The sequence below is a fragment of the Lonchura striata genome, chromosome 1 (genome assembly GCF_050655825.1).
Source record: "Lonchura striata isolate lonStrDom1 chromosome 1, ASM5065582v1, whole genome shotgun sequence".
Taxonomy (NCBI): Eukaryota; Metazoa; Chordata; class Aves; order Passeriformes; family Estrildidae; genus Lonchura; species Lonchura striata.
Window position 1 is genome coordinate 97,870,587 of NC_140703.1, and position 24,843 is coordinate 97,895,429.

General features: G+C 35.4%; 1 protein-coding gene across 7 annotated transcripts; it reads right to left on the reverse strand.

Annotated features, from left to right (window-relative positions):
- Positions 1 to 5,151: 5,151 nt before the first annotated feature.
- PNPLA4 (patatin like domain 4, phospholipase and triacylglycerol lipase) lies at positions 5,152 to 24,843 on the reverse strand. Of its 7 annotated transcripts, none has more exons than XM_085584127.1 (10): positions 24,642 to 24,843; positions 23,739 to 24,498; positions 23,381 to 23,667; positions 22,540 to 22,666; positions 16,857 to 17,041; positions 12,908 to 13,002; positions 12,604 to 12,739; positions 9,240 to 9,305; positions 7,878 to 8,030; positions 5,152 to 6,009 (listed from the first exon to the last, which is right to left on the reverse strand). In XM_085584127.1, exons 3-10 carry the CDS (start codon positions 23,537 to 23,539, stop codon positions 5,860 to 5,862), a joined length of 1,071 nt encoding a protein of 356 aa, XP_085440253.1. In that variant the 5' UTR covers positions 23,540 to 23,667; positions 23,739 to 24,498; positions 24,642 to 24,843; the 3' UTR covers positions 5,152 to 5,859. The 7 variants fall into 7 exon arrangements, with proteins under 7 accessions (XP_085440253.1, XP_085440262.1, XP_085440225.1 ...); XM_085584136.1 differs by having other exon boundaries at positions 24,629 to 24,843; XM_085584099.1 differs by lacking the exon at positions 23,739 to 24,498.

The following is a 24,843-nucleotide window of genomic DNA, read 5'->3' on the forward strand; positions in this document are numbered from 1 at the left end:
TTGGAATGTAGGTAACCATTAGAGTATTTGCTTTTCCCTTATGAATTTCATTTATACTCCTGTATTTTCCTGTTTTTCCATTGAAAAGGATTGTGTAGTGACTTCAATTTCTTACTAGGACAGCAAGTGTGTTGTTATGGAGACACCCAGCAAGAGCTTACATCTTTGTCTTTAACTGGGGAACCTGCAGGTTTGCTCTGAAGTTTTCAAGAACAGTCCCTGGTCATAAAGCAGCTTTGGAGTTAGGTAGGTTCTCTCAGTCTGTGTTATTGCTGCAGCTCTCTCTCACCTTGTACATCTGAGCAGAGAAAACACAGAGAAATCCTGAGGCCACACACACTCAGGAGTAACAAACCACATCCTCAGTTGTCAGACAGTGCTGGATCCACGTCTGTGTCATTTTTGCCTCATCTTTCTCAAATGTCTCCAGCCTCACCAGAGCAGAGGTCTGCTGTTTTTCACCGTTAGGAAGATTTTACTGTGTTTTTGCCTGCTTTGTTGGACTCTACAATGAATAAACAATAAACTGAATGCAAGTTATGCTATTTGTTTAGCATATGCTAAGGAGATGCCTATTTTAAGTTGTTCTATATTGTAAAGTAGCTGTTTTGGAGTAGTTGTCAAACTATAAGACAGTTTTATTTCATAAAGCCACATTATTCACCTCCACTTTTAAAGACTTCAGAAAATGTTTGATTACTTCTCACAGACAAATACCTCCAAATGAGGATTGGTAAAGGATATTACTGTCTGAGACTGACTCATTCCTCACATCTTATTATCCTTTTTCACTGCATCAGTTGGAAATTAGTACAGCATTTATTTTCTCATCTCTTGGTGATACTGTTATCAAAATAAATTATGTATGTGTTTTTCATTTAGCCACTACATAACCATGCCATTCCTCCAGACTGCAACCACAAAGCAGAGGCAGACACTCAGTTACATTCTCAACGATCACATAAGTCTTAGCATAGGAGAATAATGCTGATAATGGAGGGGTCTATTCATTACATACATCCATGTTTTTATCCAGTCCTGTGAAAGGACAATAATCAGGTGGAATTAAGGCCTTTTTAGTTTGTATTGACATTTTTTATGAGTCTATATCTAAATCTGCTTTCAGCAGAAAATTAAAACTATATTTTTCAGGTAATCACACTCAAATTTCTAAATTTCCTGGAATTACAGTTGAAGCCGGAATAAGAAACCACACAAGGACTGACATGGTATGTTAGAATGTCTTTAATATCATCATACATCCAATTCTTATTTTCAGCATTGTGAGATGGTCCTGAGATAGATCTATGCACTGATCCCCTGATCCTTAGGTATCTCAAAGTTATGCATTTATTTTAAAGATTTTTAATGTCATTGCTCATTTCCTAACATGTTGGAAGTTTCAAATCTTAAAATCTTGTCTGTCAGATGTTTAATGCACAGGGAAAATAAAAAATATTTAAAGATTAATATCACTTCTGTGCTTGAGAGTAAAAGTAGTTTTTATTCAAGGGCATTTTAATAGTTTCTCTTCTATGCCATAAAAGAGCTTTTTGATATTTCATCTTATTTAAACTCTCCTTTATTACAAATCTGTCACCATGTTTTCTCAGCCACAAGTTTCACTTGCATAGCAATGTACAAAAGTAATCTGATTTCTCTTCCTGAAAGTGCTTATGTCACATGCTTATCACTCCTATGGGGCACACTTCTTCTCAAATATCTTTAATGAATAGAAAAAAAGTTAAGCACAAGTTTGTCTGTAAGTATGAACACAGATCCTGGTGAGCCAAACCTCAAGGCTGTGGCAGAATTTCAGCTCATTATTAATTTTCTCTGGTATTTTAGAAAGGTAATACCTACTTTCTGCCTTGTATACCAATAACAAAGAAATTTCAAGCAATTAAAATAGAAAATTTTAATTGTTTACATAGTCACAACTGTAGGCAAGCCTTTCTGTTTTCTGAATATTCAGCCAATAAAACAATATTTATTTACAGTCTGCAATTTTACTCAGTAGTATAGTTCAATACTATTGCAATTACATATTATTAAGACCATGTTAAACTTTATCAACCAAATTAATTGAATCAAGCTACTAAGATAAACACTGAGAATATAAAATAGCTTCTTTGCTATATCATTATTAAATTAATTCTCAGGAAAAACAAAACAAAAAAAACCCCACCCTGCTTGTTCTGATACTGTCTAGCTGTTTAAATGCACATGTGAATCCCAGACTAGCATCATTAATTTATTAATGCTTGTCTTTGATCAGTTTTCTCTTCTTTCCTATTCAAGTCAGTATCTTAAAGGACTTTCATCACTGTTTTTCAAAACATTATAGATAAAAGTAGAGTGTTATCTGAGGATTTACTGTCTAATAACAGGAAATTTGCTGGTTTGCACTTCCTTTTGTTTCTCTGTTTAACCTGATTAGTTTAAGATATGATGAATAAAAGGCATATCCAATTAGATATTTTTATATTCAAATGTTGGTAAAAATATTTGTTTATCTGCTGATAGCAAAATGAGGTAACAAAATTAGATTTTTTTTTCCCCTGGGATGTACCTTTGAATGAATGTAAATTGAAAGAATGTAATTCTTTAAGACATAAGTGCAAATTATTGTTAAGAGTATACGATCAGTGATAGAAGATCAGTTTAAGAAAACATGTCTGAAAGTTACCACTGAAGAGACAGCATCTACTGGAAAGCTAGAGGGTTTTATTGTAGCCTTAATTTTATTTAAGGAATGTGCAATATTCCCGTACCACATAAGAAAGCTGTCACTCTGAAAAGATACATTCCAAATAGAAAACCGGTTGACAGGGAATTCTCAATAGGACTCTGTGGAGGAATATTCTTGAATATATAAACAAGATGGAGGGAAAAAAATATAAATTAGATTTTTAACCCTGAATAAAGGGTTTTTTAATGAATCCAGCTTTAAATCACAACAGTTGCAAGAAATTTTGGTGGTTTTTTTCTTTTTTACAAATAGTATCAGAAAGTTATCCTATATGATGTATGAGTATCACCTTAACAAAAAGGGGGATTGGGTACTAAAGGGCTATAGAGGAGATGCAAAGCCATTTTAGTGCTGAGAAGCTGAGGACAAAGTTCAGAATACAAATTAAGGCACATCCATTTGTGGTGACAGTGACTCGTCACTGCAGCAGCTGACCATTCAGTGCGTTGACTCTATATCTCTCAAAGCCTTCAGATGAAAACTGGATATTCCCATGGAAGTTATCTCTTAGCTAAACCCAGACATTTAAATCTGTCGGCAGTGAGGCTGGCTAACAAGTTTTAATTAAGCTGAGGAGGAACATTTTTTGGATGAAATTTAGTAGCCTATATATAGAAGATGCTACAAGAGGATTAACTAACCAGGTGGGCTCCTGTAAATCCAGCAGGTGTATATTAGGAGGTAAAATACATTGCCCTCTTTCCCATTGTATAGTTTTTGGCAGCTAATGTTCCCATGTCCTGGGCTGCAGGATGATAATTAGACATTCAGCATCATTTAAGCTAAGAGAAATAATGTTTTCTCTGAATCATTCCTGTAGCACATTTGACTTCTCTAATTGGATCAACACTAGATAAATTAAAGTCATCATGTGGTGTTTAAGGTGTAAATGTAACACTGAGGAAAAGCATCAGAAACTAGGTGTCTATTGCAAACTTTGTTGTGTTACATCATAGGCACTGCTCCCAACCTTAGAGGATTCTAGCTTTTTTTTTTTTTTTTTTTTTTTTGAGATGGGCATTTTTTTTTAGAAAATCTGCTATATGAAAACAATCCTATTCCTAGTCATCTGAAGAAAGTTCTCAGAATGGAAAAAATTATCCCAGTGGAATTAAATCTGAAACTATTTTAGAAGTTTATATGTTGCAATGTCTAAGATGTCTGACATAGGGAAATAGTTACAGTGAACGAAACCACAAGAACCTCTCCTTAAAAACAAGATTAAAGACATGTTTTTAGCAGAGGTTGAATTTACTTTTCAGGTACTTTCTGAAAGCTGTGTTATCAGTAGTTTTGGGTAAGGTTTTAAAATCTCTGCATTAGCAATCCCAAGAAAATGATGCAATTTGCTATATTAATTATGACAATTTAATTCACTCACTTTGCTGATAAGTAGGGATTTTTTATCTTTATATTAGCCCAGCATTCACCAAACCCTAACTGATTGAGGAAGGGAATACTAATTTAATAATCAAGGATGAAAATGTCATTTGCTCAGTTTTACTCTCTAAATTCTTCAAAATGCTATTTTATGGAGGAAAGCAAAAACATAGGGGGGAAAAAGTATTGAAATATTAAAGATTAACTAGAAATTAAAAGTGCATCTGAAAAAAAATTATATTATATCTTAATTAAAAAGTAGAAAATGTGGATTTTCATAGCATTATCTACTACTGCAATTCATGTTGGAAGCTATCCTCTGTACAAGTGGGAATACAAGGGGGCGAGGCACAGGTTACAAAGGTAACTTCTTTCAGTTTTACATGCAAAAATGCTATCCTTAGGTCTGGAAGTCATGCAAGCTATCCTGTATATCACTACTGTATACAGAACCTCACGCATTTAGAAACAAATGCTGTTGCAAAATGAATGTAAAGTGCTTCACATCAGCCTTTTGTATTTCTTTCATTATCAATAACAGTAATAAAATAGGTCAATCCCTGTACATGATTCCTAACTACATATTAATATAAATCTGGTAGATACTTGCTGAATAGGCTTCCAAAAAGCTACAAAAGACTTTTCTTAGCCACAGGTTTTTCAATTTTTCAAAATTCTAAAATTTCGTACATGCTTTTAGAAATGTTTTTAGAAATTCTAAAATTTCATACATGCTTGATTTAACCTCCAATTTTAACTTTTTTTTTTTAACTTATTAATAAATCAACTTAAGCCCCACAATTAAAAAAGCAAACACTCTTTGCTTTTACATAAACAGTTGCGGATTGGAAATCCTGAACTTAAGGTAGTCAATACCACATGAATGTTAAAATAATAAGGTATGTGATTCTGAGTTCATTACCCACTGACTTTCATCAACTATTCTCCAGCAGACTAATAGTAGATAATCAGACCATTACAGCATTCCAAGACACTTGTAAATAAACTCTTGACAGAAGTTTCAAGAAAATATATTTATTCAGTTTTGGCAGAGGAAGAGAAAACATAATAAATATGACAAATTTTACACCCTTCTTTATAAGTTATTTTTATATCACATTTCTACTAAAAAATTCAGGTAGTATTTAAAATTTTAAAATAAGACACTCACTGAAGAAAGAACTTTTAACATGAAAAAAATACATTAGAGTGCAAATGTTTTATCTTATTGTGTCTAGTACTTAATTTTCAAGTCCTTTAGAACAGTGCAAGTTACGTTTTAGTTCAGTAACACTGTGAGTATCCAATTAATATGTAGAACTAATACACAGAATTCTGTTACGTGAATAATACAGATGGTATTTTTTCATTATATAACATCAATTCTCCTCTCAACACTGAAAAAGACCTTTCCAAATTCCTGTAATTATGACACTTTTTACAAGCTTTTTACAAATCACACACTCAAGTCCCCAGCTGCAGCAAAATGAATCTAAGTGGAACCTCTTCAAAACAAGACATCCACCAAGCACGTCCAGTTCCTGTTCTAACATGTTTATACAGCTCCGTGGAGTGCAACTGATACTTTCTCAGCAGAAGCACACACAAGTCCATTGGGATGTTTATTTTCAGGAACAGGAACTGGAGCAGCAATCCCTGAGATTCTCTAGGATGCCTGTAGGTGTGTTTTGACATCTGTTATGTTTTGCTAATTTTCTATGAGCTGTCTACTCAAACCAGTTTTCTTTCAATAAAAATCGAACAGCATCGTCAAAGCCATTTTGGTACAACGATTCCATTTTCTCCTGGTCTGGTGGAAACAAAGCTTGATTAAGCCTTACTAGGTTGGCCAGAGACAGCTGCAACAGAGCAAGAAGCTGTAAATTAGTTTATTAATGCAACTCATCTAGATGTGATTGTTCTGTCATCTGTTTCATGGAGCATATGTAAAGCAAAAAGACTGGCATGGCTGTGTCTCCATCAGGAATTAACCACGTCCAGGGTCACTGCTGAGTGCCAGGACAAACTGGCACCAACAGTCCACACGCACGGAGTTAAACTCACAGCATCCAAGGCAGGCTGTCTGCCTGTAAAACTGTCCAAAGTTTCTGAAACACTTTAGCTTTGGAAATACTCCCAAAACTGTCTCGCAGAGTGGTAGCTGGCACATGTTAAACTTGTGCAAGGAAATATTTTGACAACTTACTAGTGCAAACAACCACATTCTTGGGAACATTCCCAGGAAATGTTTAACATATCAGTATAAACATAGCTTCTACTACCAACAAATTAAAAACTACTCAGCATCTTAAGTGGTCACTCTGATCATGTAAAAGGATTTTTTAGCTTTATTCTTGAATAGAAATTTTATTAAATTGCTTACAACAAACTAAAAACATAATTATATTTAATAATGTCCTGAACAATTTCTTTTAATTAATACTGAGCCACATTATAATAAACAATTTTACAAAACACGATCAGAATCATCTTCATTATTTGAAGTAAGCAATTATTCTAATTCTGACACTAGGAGATGGAGAGACAGAAAACTATTCAGATTCGCATATAGATAAATGAAGATGTACAACTCTTCAATTTATGTTCAATTTATGCAGATTAAAATATTGCCGAAATAAAATTATTCTTAGTCATCATTTTTACAGCCAGCCCTAAAAGCAGAGGTGCTTCAATCTTAATAGTTTTAAATGTTGCCTGGGATTCTGCACAAGTCTTCACATGACCCCAAAAGTAATGTAATTGTTCAATTAATTTTCTGTCTCTAAACTAAAGTAATCACCAGCTCATTTTTCATCCTCTAGATACAAAACACAACCAAGAAATACACAATGATTACATATATTTCCAAGATACATGAAATCAATAATTTCATACTTTATGAACTTTACCAAGTACTACCATGCTTAATATCGCTCTGTGAAATATTATAAAGATTCAAAAACTGGCCCAATTGAGAAAGGCATTACATAACAGTAATTTTAGTAAATTTACGGAAACATTAAAAACTGCCTAGAAAGAAAGTTCTAAACTAATTATTATTGTTAATCTTTCTTTCTAATGGAATATTGTGGACCACTAGGTCTATCATTATTCAATATTTTCTTTCAGCATGTTGAAGAAAGCTAAACTGTTGTTAAAGTTTATGAGACAATGGTTGAAAAGACAGAAATGGAAATGATGAAAAGGAGGCAATAAAAATCAGTCTCATATTTCAAGATACCAAAATGTTTCTGCAACTTATAACAAAGCCTCTGGAAAAGCGCTGTAGTCACAAATGTTCACAAGTTCTCTTGTGTAATCCAGTGACAAGTATATACCATTTTAAATATACAAGTTAAACTTGTATTTTAAATTCAGTTAGAACAATTGATTTCAGTAAGTATGAGGAAATGCTCTGCAGCTGTCCTCTCTGAGGTTATCCACTTTATTTTTTTCTATAAACTTCTTGCATAGTCAAAGATACCTGATGCTTAAAGTGAACCTAGTATTATTTACACTGACCAGCCTGATATAATTTTCCCAATTTTGTACTCGATCAGTGCTTTTCAAGCTTTCTTCTTTCTTCTACATTCTCCTTTCCCTGTGTTTAAGAAATGGTTTAACCTCCATTTGAAAAACAGAAAATGCCAAAAGCTGATATATGAGCACAAAATAGACACTTAAATATGAACATAACTGCAGAAGTACTTTTTAGTGTTTTTAAGTTAATAAACAAGCAACTTACCATCATATCTTGCTTTGCTAATTTAATATACAGGTCCACACGCCCTTTATCTTGTGGACAGATATCTAATCGACCACTGAAAGGGGAAATTGTCACCGTTCTTCCAACAGGCAAGATAGGAAGGCCATTGGTAAGCCCACCATCAACCCACTTCTACAGGAAAACAGAAATATTTTCAAAGTAACACCAGTACAGTATGATCACAATGCAATACTTTACCCTTATTGACCCTGCCTCCTTCACTCTCAAGAAAACTTACAAGTTTCCCGCTAAGAATACAATGAAAAACTTCAGTATGTGTCAAATATCAAAGAACTGCCAATGTAAACACAGAGATTTGAATCAATGAGCATTTAACATAATGTACAAATTTGCATTTAAAAATAGTGCTTATAAGACGTTTTAATTAATTAAAAAATCAAATGCTGCGTATGTAATTTTTCTCAATGCATACATGTAAAGACAAGACTGTTAATGCTAATGTATCAGATATTCACTAGATAATGTATGCTCCTCTAGAACATTATTCTGATTGACAATAGGAGCTCTACAGTCTGTATGTGCAGGTATTCTGACTGCAGAAGCTAAATCACAAATGATTCCTCTCCTGTTATTTTTCTTCCAGAGCCTCATTTCTTCTTACACTACACAAGACAGCAGTAGCTGAAAAGTAGAAGGTAAAGGTGGGAAGGAGCTGAACACCTATGACATAAGAGGGAGCAGACCTAAACCTGCTGCAGGACTTGAGCATAGTGAAGAATGAGATCTAGGTGCCAAATTCCATTCCAATACAAACAGGACAACTGTGATATTTCTTGCTAATGTATTTATACTTTCCCATTTCTTTCTGTGTTACAGGCATAGCCTAAAATTCAACACAGGTCTGCTGGCTAAATGGATTCACTAACAACATACATGAGGTCTGTTGACCAGATGCATCACACTGATCAGCTGATATGTATTGCTGTATCTATAATTCTAAAGCTGACAAGCTTTCTGATATAATAACTACCTAGCCAGCACCAAATACATAAGATTTTGTGTGGCTTTTTGGCAGGGGGTCTGTGAAAGTTATAAAGGTTCTAGAGGCATCATCTGCATGACTGCGGAACGGAAGTATCATGTATTTCTCATAAGGAAGAAATGGCCATTTTTATGCTTTTAAAATTATTCTTAAAGTGTTAATATATTTATGTAAGACAAAAAAGTTGTAGGAGGTAGATTGAGTAAAGGTAATTGTAAAAAGGTTTTCTTATAAGAAATACAAAATATAGAACTGAAGTTGCTTTTCCTTAAGATGAAATAGTTACACCATAAATGAAAAACATACAAAAAGAAAGTTCGTTGTTAATGAAAAATTACCTGTCCTTTAAATTCCACTGGCTTAATTCCTGCATACACTGGTATAAAACTACTTGCTAGCAGGACCTAGAGAGAGGAAAGCAGAAAGAATAGAGAAAAACAATCAAAAAAGGCAACAAAGTAATTTAGAACCAATACATATTTCCATACATATCTACCAGTCATATTACCAGTACTAGTTTTACATAAATCCACTGTCATCTCAAAATGTCTTCTTGGTTTGCTATGTCAAAATGTGGTTAAAATTATTCAAAAGGGTTTGGTTATTTATGACTTGACAGTGACAACACTCAAAACAAAATATCAAAAATTAACTCAATGATTAACATGATTCAAGAGTATGAACTTAGTTTTGCACATTGTGAAGTAAATCTATGGTTTCCAAGAAATTAAATATGCCTATGATGAAAAAAAGCAATTTATTGTCCAAGAAGAAGCTGACCAATGAAAAAAAGCAATTTATTGTCCAAGAAGAAGCTGACCAAGTCACTCTGTTAGCATATTAATATAGTGTTTACTTTTCTAATAATCAGATTTTCAAAGTTTCAAAAATACCATGAACATCCTGAAAATTCACATATACATACCTTTACCAATGTTTGTATTTGTACATTCAGGTATTAACAAACTACTATTTCCCCTACTATAAGGCTTCATTGCTTGTCTATAGCCATTCTTTATTTTTATTTTAATTTTTTTTAGACCAGGACACATCTGTCATGTACAACTGTTCACACACATATACCTTTCTATCCATTCATAGCAACACCTGTGAGAGAGACAGTGTGGGTATCTCTATACCCGTGTATCCATGCTTATACATATATAAGCAACCAGCATACAGCATTTCCAGGAGAAAAGCTAAATGCATACACAAAGTGCAGTATGTCAGAATTTTTCATACAGCTGAATAGGGTGGATATGCACACGCTTGTGTGGTGCATGGACAACCAATCTGGGGAACAGAAGCAGGTCACAAACTGCTGCATACACTGTGTGAAAGATGAACAGGTGCAGAAAAAAATCATAATTCATAGAGACTATGAAAACAGAGAAAAATGACTGAGTGTTTTTTGCTGGAATTACATTTACTTTAAAAAAAAACTTAAGCTATTTTAGTATTAAGCCCTTCTGTTTCCCCAACAAGTTTTAATGAAGACTGTATATGAAGTCTTCAACTTCCACTTTGAGAACTGTTTTCCTGCTTATTTCTCTTCCTAGTGATGTAGAGGTTTGTCTGAGCTCAGATAAAAAGGCTCTCTGTTTTCTAAAGTGAAACTGCAGCTATTTCTCTACCAAACAGACCTTTCACTCACAAAAGTCTAAAATAAGATTCCCAAGTTCCCAACATCAACTTCTTCTCCAGCCCTGCACCTTTTCTGCTCTCTTCCTCAACTCCATCTCATTGACTTTGGTCCTTATAAACTAAGAGAAATGAAGAAAAAAGATTTAGTGAATGGAATCAAACCCAGATGACTCCTGCAAAGTTTGAGTTCTTTTCAAGAGGACTGAAGAAAGCAGTTGCTCTTATAAAATCACTGAGATCTCCTGAGTGAGGAGAGGCAGGACAAGTTTGATGAACAAACACTTTCAATATTTCCTACCACTAACAGACCAGTTTGAACTTCTAGGCACTAGCTTACTTTCCCAAATTAAATATAGCAGTGTTCTGTGTCTTGCTCCCTCACAAACATACAAATCGTGCCTCTCTCTTCCCTCACCTCCAGTCTGAGAACTTCAGGTCTACAAATGCTGATACAAGATGATTGTCTTCACACATGGCAAGACTAGTTGAAAAAGGGGAGATTATTACCTGCCTTTCCAAGTCCACAGGGAATAGCAAAAAAGATAAAAGCTTAACACTGTAGCAACACACATCCAGTTCAGCCATTATGATGAACTTTGGAACTGTAAGGCTTGGTTGTTAAGCACTGAAGTTGAAAGATTTCTGGCATGGGGTACAGACATTATGCTGTTCATAAAATAATCTGCCCAGCAGAACCTTTATCCATACCTTGGATGTAGGTCATGCCTAGGCATGATACAATAACATAACAAGCTCTACCCTCCCTGCTCCTGTGGCAGCCACCAGCACTCACAGAGCTGTACTCATCATACAGGTAGAGCTGAAGGCATGCACAAAAACAGCTATTAGGAGCACAACTGAAAGATCAGACAATATGAATATATCCCAGTGAGAAGTTATGTGTAATTTTATTACTATTATTCCAAACCAATTGACTGCTACCATAGAGAACAAAAGAACAGAACAGCAATGGCTAATCAATTCAAAAACTATTGAAATACTAGTAAAATGTACATATTTCCAAGGTCATCCTGATGCTTCTCACTGTCTCCAGGTTAGAAGAGTTCACTGCAAAAACACATAAATAAAAATCTCCACGCTTGCTACCACTGCATACTGCAGATAGAAATAACAGTGCATAACTTGAGATAAATTCTTCACATGGTTATATTTGCATGACAAAGTCCTGTAAAATTTGAGGACTGTCCATGTAGAATATAATAGGGTCAAAATTTTTGAAAATGTACTTTAAAGACAAACTCCCAATACACACTTTGATGTTTTCTTAACAAGTGTAATTTTTTAAAGTGGTAACTATAAAGAATTTGCTCTAAGTATCCACAAGGATAGAGAAAGAAGGAGTTCCTTCTTACACTGCTTCCTCCTTTATTCTGATATATCTTAAAATGTCTTCCACTAAGATACAATCTATTACTAGAAAGAACACCTGCTTCACATGCATCTGAATTGCTCCTACCATCTCTTATCAGCTTATGCATACAATCCTGATCCAAATTTAAAATGTGGCATTCAGATGAAGAGAAGGACAGTGAAAGATATACTTTTCCAGCTACAGTTAAAATGCAGCTTATATACAGTACTTAGCATTACACTGTAACTAGTATCCACAAGCACTCATAGGAATTGTTCAATTTTTTTTTTTAAACTTCATTTACTTTATTTTGTGATGCAAAAATGATATCAGTGAAGTAAGAGATGCAAACATTTTTACAACATTTTGAGATTCTCTACTGTGTTCTCTTATACTGCAACAATTAGTTACCCGTTACTTTTAGAAACACTTTGCCTACAAGGTAGAACTTGAATAACCAGTGAAGGAAACACACACAAACGCCTCATAAATTTTAGCAAAATTTGTGAAGCTATAGGATCAAATTTTGCTTTAAACTTTGTTTATATTACAGCTATAGCACCACTGGGAGTAGACATGGTTACCTGAATAAACCAGTGATTTTACTGTACAATTAATAATATACTCTTAAGCCTTGAAGGAACCCCAGAGTTTTTACTTACAACTGACATATTCAACATGATTACCTTAATGAGGTCCTCCCTGGAGGCAAAATTTGAAACCAAGTGATTTTCCCCACTCTTGGAGTTAGTGACTGACACATAGAGCCGGTTCTCAGCTATCTCATGAACATCAGAAGGAAGAATAGACTCTATGCCCTCCCTAGAGGAAAGAAAATGCTCAGCATTACTCACCACTATTATTTAAAAACCTTGCAAATGCATTAGGGGTGAGCACCCCATAGCACAGCAAAAATATGCACCCTCTCCATTTGCATTTGGAGAGCTTTCTAATGCAAAAATGATCTTACAGAAGCATTAAGATAGGTACCTAAGTGTTTTCATAAAATCATAACCAGGTGTTACAGCACCAAAGTTCAATCTTCTGACTTCCTCTGCAAATCCATACGCAAAGTGCTTACATTTCTGGAAATGAAAAGCATTAACCATTAAGGATGTTTAAGTGATGAGAAGCATGCTCAACTGCAGTACCTAAAATATATTAAAGGCTAAAACTTTAATAAAAGATTTATTAGATCAAACTGAAGGATTTTCCCATATGTGCTTGGTTTGTAACAAGACATGCATAACAAAATGTTGATACTTTCCTAAGGATTAATTTGTAAGAAAAAAAAAAATTCCTAATGAGAAAAAAAAACCAAACTCTTAGGATACCACTCCAACAACCAAGCAAAGTTAAAGGTTATTTATTTTTCTATATACTATCACTGCTAAATAATCAGTTCCCCAGATCATGAAATTACAAGAACAATCATTAAGTTCAAAATCTAAAGCCACCTCTTATTTTAAGGTCTACTTCAGAACTTAAACCAGACACAAGTATCTTAAGATGCTTATAAGCAGTAAGAAAAATAAAAATTACAACAATTTCTTCTCACTAAAGCAAAAAAACAAGCTACTAGCAAACACACATAATTAATAAAATTATATGGAAATATTTAATTAATGGAAAACTCTGATGGGTGACATAGGAAGAAAATACACATCAGAAAAGCAGGTAACAGATTCCTGCACAGAGAATCTTTTACACAAGCTGAAATGCCCAGCATTAATGACTGCAAAAAAATAGCTTGAAGTGTGAGTCACAAGAACTCCAAAGGGACAGTAAAGGAATTGGTATAATTTATTTTTCAGCCATAACATTCTGAAACAATGAATTATGATCCTAAGTCCTTAAGACTCGCTATTCAATATTTGTAATCCCTTTTCTTCCTTTCATACAGGCTTTTCTAATAATTTTAGGGACTTCAGAAAAAAGCTAAATTCAATCTTATGCAACCTTCTGAAGTTGGTACTTTATAAATTCACCCACATTCACCCACATAACCTGAATAAAAGATAGTTTGGGTTTCCTGGATTATTAGGTCTGTGCATAAAGAACAAATAGGTTGCTAGTAACAGAATCAGTGACTGAGTGACTGAGTAAAGGAAAGGAAAAAAAAAATGAGAGACATGAATGTATCCCACTGATGTGGAGAACAGAATCCATTGAAAGGAAATTAAGGAAGGAGGTAGGGTGAAGATTAACATGATATCAGAGCCAGCTAACTGAAGGAGTAAAACTTCCTCACATCACACATATGACAAAACACTCATCTAAGCAAAAGACAGAAATGTAGTTCTTGCACCCAACTTTATATGACCTTTGAATAAATGTATCAAAAAGTTCACTAAAAGATTCATACCTCTTAAAGAAATAATTATTTGTGCTACTTAGTTTCACATTGGTTAGATTTGCACCTTTACCCCACGAGATACCTGACACTGCCAGCTCGAAGCAAATTAAAATACATAAGGCACATTCAGACACTTCTATAAATGCAGAAGAAATCCACAAAACCCTACATAGAAGCACCTAAGGACGACTTTCTCTGTATGTAGATGATTAAAGTTATGTGGAACTAAGAGTACCAAGCTAGGGAAATAACAGAAAACTACTTTCCATATTACAAATACTAAGAATGGACTGTACCTAGACTCTCAATTTCTGTTCTCAAAAGGGACTTCTTACAGCTATGAATTGTTTTAGGATCTGAGTGCTAGAGGCTTTAAACAATACATCTACATTTTAAATAATGACTGAGGCCATGTTTAGAAATTGTAACTGCTTCTGTTGAGTTAAGCAAACTTGATATCAAACATGACCAAGGTAATTTTAAAATAAATAGTTATTTACCTATAACTAAATAAGCCTACTTAGAATTCTCAAGTCCCACACCTTTACAAACAGTGACAAAAATCCAATATATGACAGAAAAACATTTGGAAACTGTCTTAGAACAGCAACAGTCAAAACAATAAATCTTCAATGTTACTTTCTCTCCAAGATAAAGACAGGTTGCATTACAGCTTTGAGAGTGGGAGATGCAGAAAATCCTAATTATGGCCTACCTAATATTGCCATCTCTGGGGGAAGAGGCGTGGGGTAGGGGGCAGAAGAAGAAAAAAAAAATTGACTGATTAGGAGATATATTTGTGGATATAAAATATTTCAAACTAGAAACATAGTAAATATAATAATATAATTATCCTGATATGAAAAGTTAATTCTATTCAGTACAGAACACTGCCTTTACCTAAATTCCATGAGAAATAGAATTATTCCCACTGACAAAAGAACTCCCAATTTTCGATTTAAACACTGTAACAGAATAACTAAAAAGTACACAAAAAATGAAAGGACTAGAAAGTTTGTGAAGCTTTCTTTAGCTTGTAATAATATGACAAATACAACAGACTCAATGTAATATAGACCTAGCTTCCACAAACAAAAACTAAAAACTGTTCTAATAGTTTTACTTAGAAAGATGTTTGTAAGGTGGACCAAGCTGAGAACAAGGGCTCATACCCAGGGTCTGCAATAAGCAGAAAAATTTCCCTGGGCTAACAAAGGGCTGCCATGCTCACCACAGAGGAAATTAAAGTCAGTGGTACACATTATACCAGGCAAACGTGAAACTGAACTACCTGTCAGAGGTGACAGAAGGAGAGTAATGCCTGCACAGAATACAATGAGGTTCTCTCCACAACAGAGTGGAACTTGCTTAATACCAAGTCATATAAAGAATGCTTGCACGGGAGTGGGATGGGAGAAAGAAGCCAGGGAGAAACCAACTGCTGAAAGCAACAGAAGTATAGTTAATGCTGCAAGCTGAGCTCATATCTCAGAAGAAACAAACAAACAGAAAAATCAGTGGCAAAGTGGGATTTGGCTGGGACTATTTAAATTTCATTAAATGAAATTAAATGAGCAAGGCCTAGAGGAATTATCAAATGCCCACTTGGAACAAAACCTAAGTGTAACTTAGATGAAAAATCTAACAGCCACAATATTATCCACAATAATTTTCCCACAATAATTAAAAATAGTAAAGAAATACTAACATTTTTGGCAGAGCCTGGTACTCTACATTTATTAAGGTGAAGTCACTACAGACATTTCAGAAGGGCAAAGCAGCCTTAACCTATGGGGAAAACCAAGCAAACAGACACAAAAAAAAAAAAATCCCTAATGCTCTCCAAGCAAATAGACACCAAAAAACCCCCTAATGCTCTCCATGGAATCTGTAACATTTTAATCACTGAACAGAACCTTGGTGTCTTTGCAAGACACTATATGCATTGCGAGAAGGGAGTGACATCTTTGGAGATGAAACAACCCAGACATATCTCAGAACAGAATGCTGTAAGGGTTAATCCTACTGGCTGCTCTTAAGGCATGGGCTGCACTGAGTCTAAAGGAGATGCAAAAGCTTTTAATGCTGCTGAGTGGAGCAGAGGCAGAAAGAAAAGATCTGAGCAGGTGGGAGCTGTTTATGAAGACACACTCCATCTACCATTTTCACCTCCTTTCAGAAAAGGTTAGAAGGGTAGTGCTATGCACTTGCTTAACAAAGCCTATCTCTAACCAACAGAACAATGATTCACTTAGCAATGTACCATCATTTAGTACGCATTTTGGTATATTAAAGTACACCTATTGTCTACAAATTACGATTCACACACATGAGATTTTTATTTACAAATCTTAAAATATAAGGTTCATATGAAATATTTTTATCATTAACATATTTGCTCATGAGTTACAGATATGGTTAATGAAAACATGATACAAGAGTCCTGTTGCTAGCAAGTAACAAGAAAAAAAAAAAAACAAAACAAGACACAAAACAGTTTAATAAACTCAATGGAAGATGATTATATTAAAAAATGTCCCTTGAAAATTATCATAGCCTATACCTACGAGTTTTTGAAATTACCTCTATATTTTCTGGCACTGCTAACAAGACAGCGGCAGCCAGAGATCCCGCAGAAGCTCCCGCAAAAGCTTTCACATCTCTCAGTAACTTCTTACCATGCTTGTGAAAAGCAGCTGCTGCCCCCAAGTGGTAAATGCCCAGAAAGCCACAAGCTGCAAAGGACAGGTTGATGTGTCTCATTTGGGCTGTGGAAATAGCATGTCTCAGTCAGTCTTTTGCAATGTGTCTTACAGTACACATTTATCTTTTTTTGCATAACACACTCTAACTATATAAGAAATGCAAGTTACTTGAGAACAGTAAAAGCTTTTGATTACTAAATACATCAAACAATCAGCAGCTAGTTTAGTATCTCCAAAACTGAAAACAACTCTAAAATAATCCTTAGTACAAATTCCTTTTTAAATAAATCAAAAAATATATATTTTATATATAACATAACTAAATATTTTTATCTGATTTGTCAAAGAGTAGCTACACAAAAGTGATGAAAGAATACTTTGGAAAAACATTGTTAGCCACCTTTATCAAAAAATAAAATTAATTATAAAACTGCTGGTTAGTGTCTCATCATGTAGTGACAGGACTGGGAAAATGGATTCAAACTGAGAGAAAGTTAGGATTGGATATTAGGAAGGAATTCTTTACTGTGAGGGTGGTGAGGCACTGGAACAGGCTGCCCAGAGATGCTGTGGGTCTCTGGCAGTGTTCAGGGCCAGGCTGGATGGAGCTCTGAGCAGCCTGGAATCGTAGGAGGTGTGCCTGCCCATGGCAGGGGAGCTGGAACGAGATGATCTTTAAGGTTCCTCACAGCCCAGGGCATTCTGTGGTCCTCTGATCATACTCCCCCTTACACGAGCAGAGCCTTGAATCCATTATAATTCTCTAAGAGAGGACTTTTTTTCTGTCATCTTTGAAACTTTTTTGCTTACTAGAATTAATAGACAAACTTTTAAAGTAATTGCTAGTTAATTACTAAGAAAAACGAAATACATATTTTTGCTACTATTAAAATAAGAAGGAATAATAAAAAAAACAAAGTAAAATAAAAAGCAATAAATGTAGGAAAACACACACACACTCCAAAGGTGTCTAGGGTAGAAATTTAAAATTAACAAAAAACTCCACAAATGGGAAGCATAAATTCAGATTATTAGAGGTAGTTAATTAAATACCCAAAACAGAATGCTGTGTAATTTATTAGCTCTTCTGTTTCTGCAAGTAACTTCATTGTGAAAGCAAGGTATTCTGCAGATTATATTTTACAGATGTGACAGATATTGTACACATAATCTTAGTATTGAATTAAAAATAACCCCCTACTGTACTTGGGTTCATGTCAGTATGAATGGGAATATAAGACACAAACTGTTGTATCAGTCCTGATGAAGAAAGGCAAACACATACAGCACCATATTTTTGTTAAAGTTACCTCTTCATCTCTGAAATGGGAAGGTCAGGAAAGATGAGGATAAGAAACAGCTTTCAAAACCATTAGATAAGAAGACATGCTAAACCCAACTGCTTTACCCACAGCATGATTAAAATCAGATCTTATGATCTGACCAGGTTTGCTATTTTACTGAGAGAGCATCTCATAGTGCCAGGAAATATTTGGTGCACCAGTCAGTCTGCTAAAACACATAGTTTATCAACTGGAAATGCTTCCATACCTACTTGTAAGTAGGAATATTTGCAACAAATCTAACACACTTGTCCTGATAGCAAGCACTAGAGGTTGGCTCTTGCTGTGCCAATAGGAAAGACATTTAGAAAGAAGAAAGTCATAAATTGATTTACTATTTTTGCAGAAAAGATCTTTTAATTTAATGAAAAGTCCCATGTACTTAATAGAAGGTAAAAAAGGTTACTCAAAATGCTACTGGAAAACAACAAACAACTCTACTTTGGTTGGTTTTTTTAATAGAGTGGAAGAAAACTAAAACAGTCTTTGAAGTATGATGCCATGATACACTTCCTTGCAGGATAGTTAAACTCTTGGGAGTTTATCCAGATGCTGCAGCTGTCTCCATACCTTCTGCAAATTAGGAGCAAAGATGCATTTATATCACAGGCCGCTTTGACAAAAAGGTGAAGCTGGTTAAAGCAACTGCATTCTTACATAAGTATGGAAGAATCAACTCCCAGTTCTGTGTGAAATAGATCTCAAAATCAAGACACTACTAATATGAAGCATTCTATGAAATAAAGATTATGTTTACATAGCTGACTGGTCAAAAAGTATGCAAAGTACAAGTTCACAAATCCAAAGAATTACATCTAAGGAACATATGAAATGTAACTAAGAAATGCAAGTGTAAGATAATAAGGCTATATAAATCAAAATAAGTATATGGATGCTTATGTACATGTAAACACACCTTTAAAACTTCTACAAGGCTCTTACTCCAAAAAGTATCTCTCTGTAGGAAAGTAATTAAATGTTCACAAATAAAAAAAAAAAACAAGAGAACTACAAAGAGTATCTAAAGTGTGGTTACAGTAAAAAAATAGATGAAAAGGTTTATTTTTTAAAGAAAGAAAAATTCCCTACAAATGTGGGAGAAAATATCACACAATTTTATAAAGAAGTTCCTGGTGCATTTTCTTTAAAGCAAGAATAGAAAAGGAGGTTATGTGAACTGAGGAAACTATTTGAATCTCAGATTAAAAACTAGTGAACATGTCTCACTAAAGTCAGATATCCATACCTCCTCTTACACACGTTTGTGAGGAAATTGTAGTCTCTTAGACAAGCTTTAGTCCTATCTAATTACCAGCTACTGGGAGTAACCACTATTCTCTTTTCAGTGCCTGGATATACGACATTCACTCTTTCATGTGAGTTAACGTCTTAACACTTAGATCCCACACTTTTCTGACTCCTTCATTCCCCTACCCAAGAGACAGAAAGAGAGATTATTGAATGAGTATTCACATAATTTACTTGACTGACAAAAGGATTCAGTGAGAGAAGAACAGACAAGAAGAAAAAACAGCACTAAGATTTCAAATCAAGGAATACTGTTCAAGAATGCTGCTAGTCTCATACTCTGTGAAGAGTAGACTAATTTCAAGTCCAAAAAGATTAAATTAATACAAAGGTAAAAATAAGGTAATTTTTTTACTTTTAGTGAACAGAAGTACTTGACCCACTGGATTTGTATGGCTTACAATACAATACACTGTTTTACAGATTCCCCAAGAGAACCTCAAATTAAGAGTAGCAATAGCATAGATGTGTTACCCAGACACAACATTTTTATTAATTAGTACTGATTCCCAGGTATACATTAAGTATTTGTCATATACACAAAAAAAAAATTAAAATTACTCATTACAAATGTTAATTGGCAGATGACATTCATGCTCAAATGATCCACTGGTTACATCTAGTTTCATGACTGAGAAATGGGCTATGCATATATTTCCATCAAACCTTTTAACTGGGTAAACAATGAGTAGGCAAAATCACTGAATCATTCAAGTGACTTCTTGCGCAACATTCTTATGCTTAAAACATGGTCAGTTATCATATCAAATTTGGTTGCTCAGGGCTTTACCCAGTTGTTAACTTGAAAATCTTGCAATGTTCAGCTCCTAAGTGATACCAAGCATTTGTCTGTTGCTGGGTGAAATAATCAGGTCTTCTTTCATTTTTCAGAATATTAAAATCAGTAGAGTATTGCAAATTCCCAGTATTACAGAGAAGAAACAGAACATTAACATCTTCAATCCTCCATCCACCTGCAGGAAAGTGGGTGGAACTGAGGGCTCTTCAACAAATCTGTAAAAGAGCACTTAACCTAAAAGGATGCAGATGAGGAAAATGAAACAGATAAGTAAGAATCATGGTTCTATAGGAAACTACTGCTTCAGTTAAGATACAGTTAAGCTATGTTGTTTAACCCCGCAAATGTATCTCATAATAAGAGGAAAAGGTAGGAAAGCATTTTTTAGATGAAATGTTTTGTAAAATCAGAAAGGAAAGTAATAGGAAACCAGACACTTTTAAAAAAGAATTTGTGCAAATATGTCATGGCATCACTCAATTTGCAAGTTATAATAGTGTATTTCAGTCAAAGCATGATTCAAAAATGTCTTTTGCTTTGATGATAGATCACTGCCTTTTTGATCAAAAAAGTATAGTATGATTATAAAAACTTCAAAGAGGAAATGGAAAGAAATTTCATTAAGTATACATTGTGACTATTCCTTGACAATTTCTTATAAAGTAACAGAAATAGGGTATAGTCACATCTGGACACAAACCACTTCCTTCAGCTGCAGGAGCAGAGAGCAGAAATTTTGCTATCTTAGAAACAGTATGAAACACCTGTTTCACAAGACTTCAAAACAACTATTCTTAGAGAGTTTAACATAAATTGTGACTTTTAAGAATATTAACATCTATTAACACCAAGTTGTCATGTTGGCATGTCTTAAGAAAACATTTCAATGAACCTTGAAGATGCACAAGTACATTTCAGCTGGACACTGTATGATGTATGTATGACATAAACAGGACAGAACAAACACTTCTGCCACTGCTTTTAAAAAAATGTTGTCATCTTACATGATTGGCAAAATTCAAAGCACAAACATTTCAACTGGCCAAGGGGATAGAAATGCTTCTGTTGTCTACAAGTGAAAAAACAGAAGTGTAAGAAAATACATGTACAAAAAGAACACTGGGGCTGTTCAGTTTCATTGTTTTGCAGATAATGCAGGAGCATTCAGGAATAGAAATAAACCTAAGAGCTCCCTTTAAAAAATTACCACATTTTCAGAAAGAAAGCAACCCACTGGTGATTAAAAATATGAGGGGTGGGGGCATTTCTGTTTACTGAGCAGTATCTCATCCATTTTGTAATGCAAACCTTCAAGAGAATGTATTTAAGAAGACAAGGCTGTGCAGAAAATTTATTATACAGTACCACACAGCTTTCTGAGGACAGATACTGTATTCCTGATTGTTATGCACATGAAATAGCACAACAGTTTCTCACAGGGCTGTCTCCTGAACAATGTAATTATATAAACATTGTACCATCCCAGTGTCTTAACCTGTCATAACTACCTCCCTGTCATCCCCCTTATAAACAAAAGCTGAAAATGCCCAAAGCAACTGAGTACAAACACCTTTACAAAAAAAATCTAAATATATACAGAATGCAAATGACCAAGCACCCTGAAGCACAGGAGGGGAAAATGGGTGATGCATAACAGCACATCTGAGGATAACTTACTAGCAAAGAGTGACAAAACAAGCAAAATCACAGAAAAAAACTGTTTTGCTAGGCAGCACTGCTAAAATAAAGGTCATAAAGGTAACTACTGATTTACCTGAAACAAAAATCACCACTGACACAGAAATGGTTGGTTTTTCACATTTCTAATGGGAAAAAAGTGCACTAGCATAACAATTCACGGCCTTCAGTGAATATAAGTGTTTGATGAAGTTGAAGGAAAAAAATAGTAAGTACTTAATCTAACCAGCCATTAAGAACCTTAAGAAAGTCACGAGTCTTTGAAAAATATAACATTTTCATATAATCCCCTTAAAATTAAAAAGAGAACTGCATCACATGATAGAAAACTTTCAAATTAAGATTCTAGACCTTGATCCTTAAGAGGTCAACAGAGGGGCAGGGAAGGCTGACTTCTTCAGAAGGTTCAATACCTTGTAATGAATGTTGTCTTCCATCACAAACTTCACTGGGACTTTTTCCAACAGCTATTTTGGTTCCCTCTGCACTAGTAGCCATTTTTCTATCAACTACTGATTGTTTATCATTTATCTTGGAAACCTACAATCAGAGAGTCAGACATATTAAGATTAAAAAGAAAAACAATGGCAATATGACATTATTTGACAGTAAGGGTTGAGTCATCTAGATGAATTTTGCAATTGCTTAGCCAACACGAAACGAGTTCAAACCTCAATGTTCCACAACTTATGCCTGCAGCAGTTTATATTTTAAAGATGAATTTAACTAGATATTGAAAAACACTGTCATTTGGATATACCAGTATCGAAAATGAGCTTTATTTTGTGTCCTTTACCGCTATTTTTACTTTTATCTACAGATTTTTTATAATCAAACTCTTCTTTGTAATCAAAATCTTCCCTTAACCATACATTTCCTCCCTACTCTCTGTTGCACAACATTGCATCTCTAGGTCATTTTTCAGAGAATTCTGGTCCTATTCCTCACTCAATGACTGTCACTCTAACTAATCAGCCTGTCAGTTACCCTGCACTACTGTTCAGAGTACAGTTGGGAGAAAATTAATGTTTCTGCCCAACTTACAACTATCAGACTCAAAAATTCACTCTGAAACACTGGTACTCTAGCACTTATTTCTGCCTGCCCCTTTACCTTGATAAACTGAAGGCATGTTCAATTCATAATTAATGCTGCAAAATCAAAAGCTTAGCTCTGTAGAGTCTAAAATAAATTATTTTATCACTGTATTTATGTACACCACTTATATCTTTAGAGAATCACAAAAATACTTACCTGAAATTTAATTCTGTTATGTGGCACTCTTAAAGTGCAATAGCTTGGAATTCCAATCCAGAATTGCCAAGTTTTGGGAAGCCTGCAACTACACAATTGGCCTTCTTTCATCTGGAGCAACAGTATTTGAGTGCTACAAAGCTTTCTGGAAGTCCACATTTTAGTAAAAGTGATCTTTGGATCCAGATGATGTGGTAATCAAATAGATACTCGAAGAAGCTCATTTACCGTGAAGTTACAAACAAAGTCATAAAAGCACTCGGCAGGAACTCTCTTTTAAGCATAACCTGTTTAAAAGACATTATGGAAAAGAAAGAAGTAGGTGAAAGGTTCACATCAAGGCCTCGATAAGCATAACCTGTTTAAAAGACATTATGGAAAAGAAAGAAGTAGGTGAAAGGTTCACATCAAGGCCTCGATATTGTAACAGGGCCTCCTCACACCCATCCAACCCCAAAGCACAGAGGCATTAACAGCTGATTCCCTTCACAGAAAGTTTTGTTCAGTAGCTCCTCTCCCTCTCACCAGCCCCCATCTGGTACCTTGTTGCTCACCACCGACTATAAAGTCAAATGTTCATTTCACAGACAGGAAGAACTGAAATTGTTAATAGCAGAGCACCCCAAGCGAACAAACTCTCCTTTATCAACATGAACACACTGCTGTTCTACCTCAGCTGAAAACTGTGGATGCAGTGATCCAGCAACTTCAGAACTTGTTCACTAAACAAAGCGCCGACGTCAAGACCCCAGTAAGACACACTCCAGCATGCTGGCTGGTACAGGGCAAGCCTCATCATCTTCTCTGTCACTAGGATAGCACAGGGGTTACTCACACACACAGTGCAAGCCTGGTTTCCACCTTGACCATAAAGAAACATGTATGGAATTGTGCTTGTTCAGAAGAAAAGCAGGTTCCTGTCTGACCACCACTGCAAACAAACACCACCACTGCAAACAAACACCACCACTGTAACCCTGTGCCGGCGAGGTCTCAGTGAACAGCACCAACTTCCAACTTAATCCCAAACAGTAAGTGAGTGACTTAAAGGTGTTGTTTCATGTCGTGCGCCATGAGATCAGGCCTCTGGTGTATCTAGATTTTTCCTACCTCCATTTCTGTTCAGCAAAAAAACAAAACAAACAAGCAAAACAGCGAGACAAGGTTTTTTTTAGAGCTAGCAAACACAGAACGTGAAGTGAACCGCGGGGCGCACAGCGCCCAAGTGCAGCCACTGCGCCTTCTAACCTTGGGCACTTACAGCAAGCGGGCGATTCCTGTGCGGGACACGGCCGTCCCGAGGCCAGCCACCCCAACCCCGTCCCGACCCCCGCTGCCCGCCCGCGGACCGGGGGCTAATGCGGCGGCACGGTGCCCGGCTCGGCCCCAGCTCCCGGCAGCGGCGCCGCGGATCGCGCCCCGCACCGGGAGGTCACGGCGGGCCCTGCCCGGCCTCGCCCCCG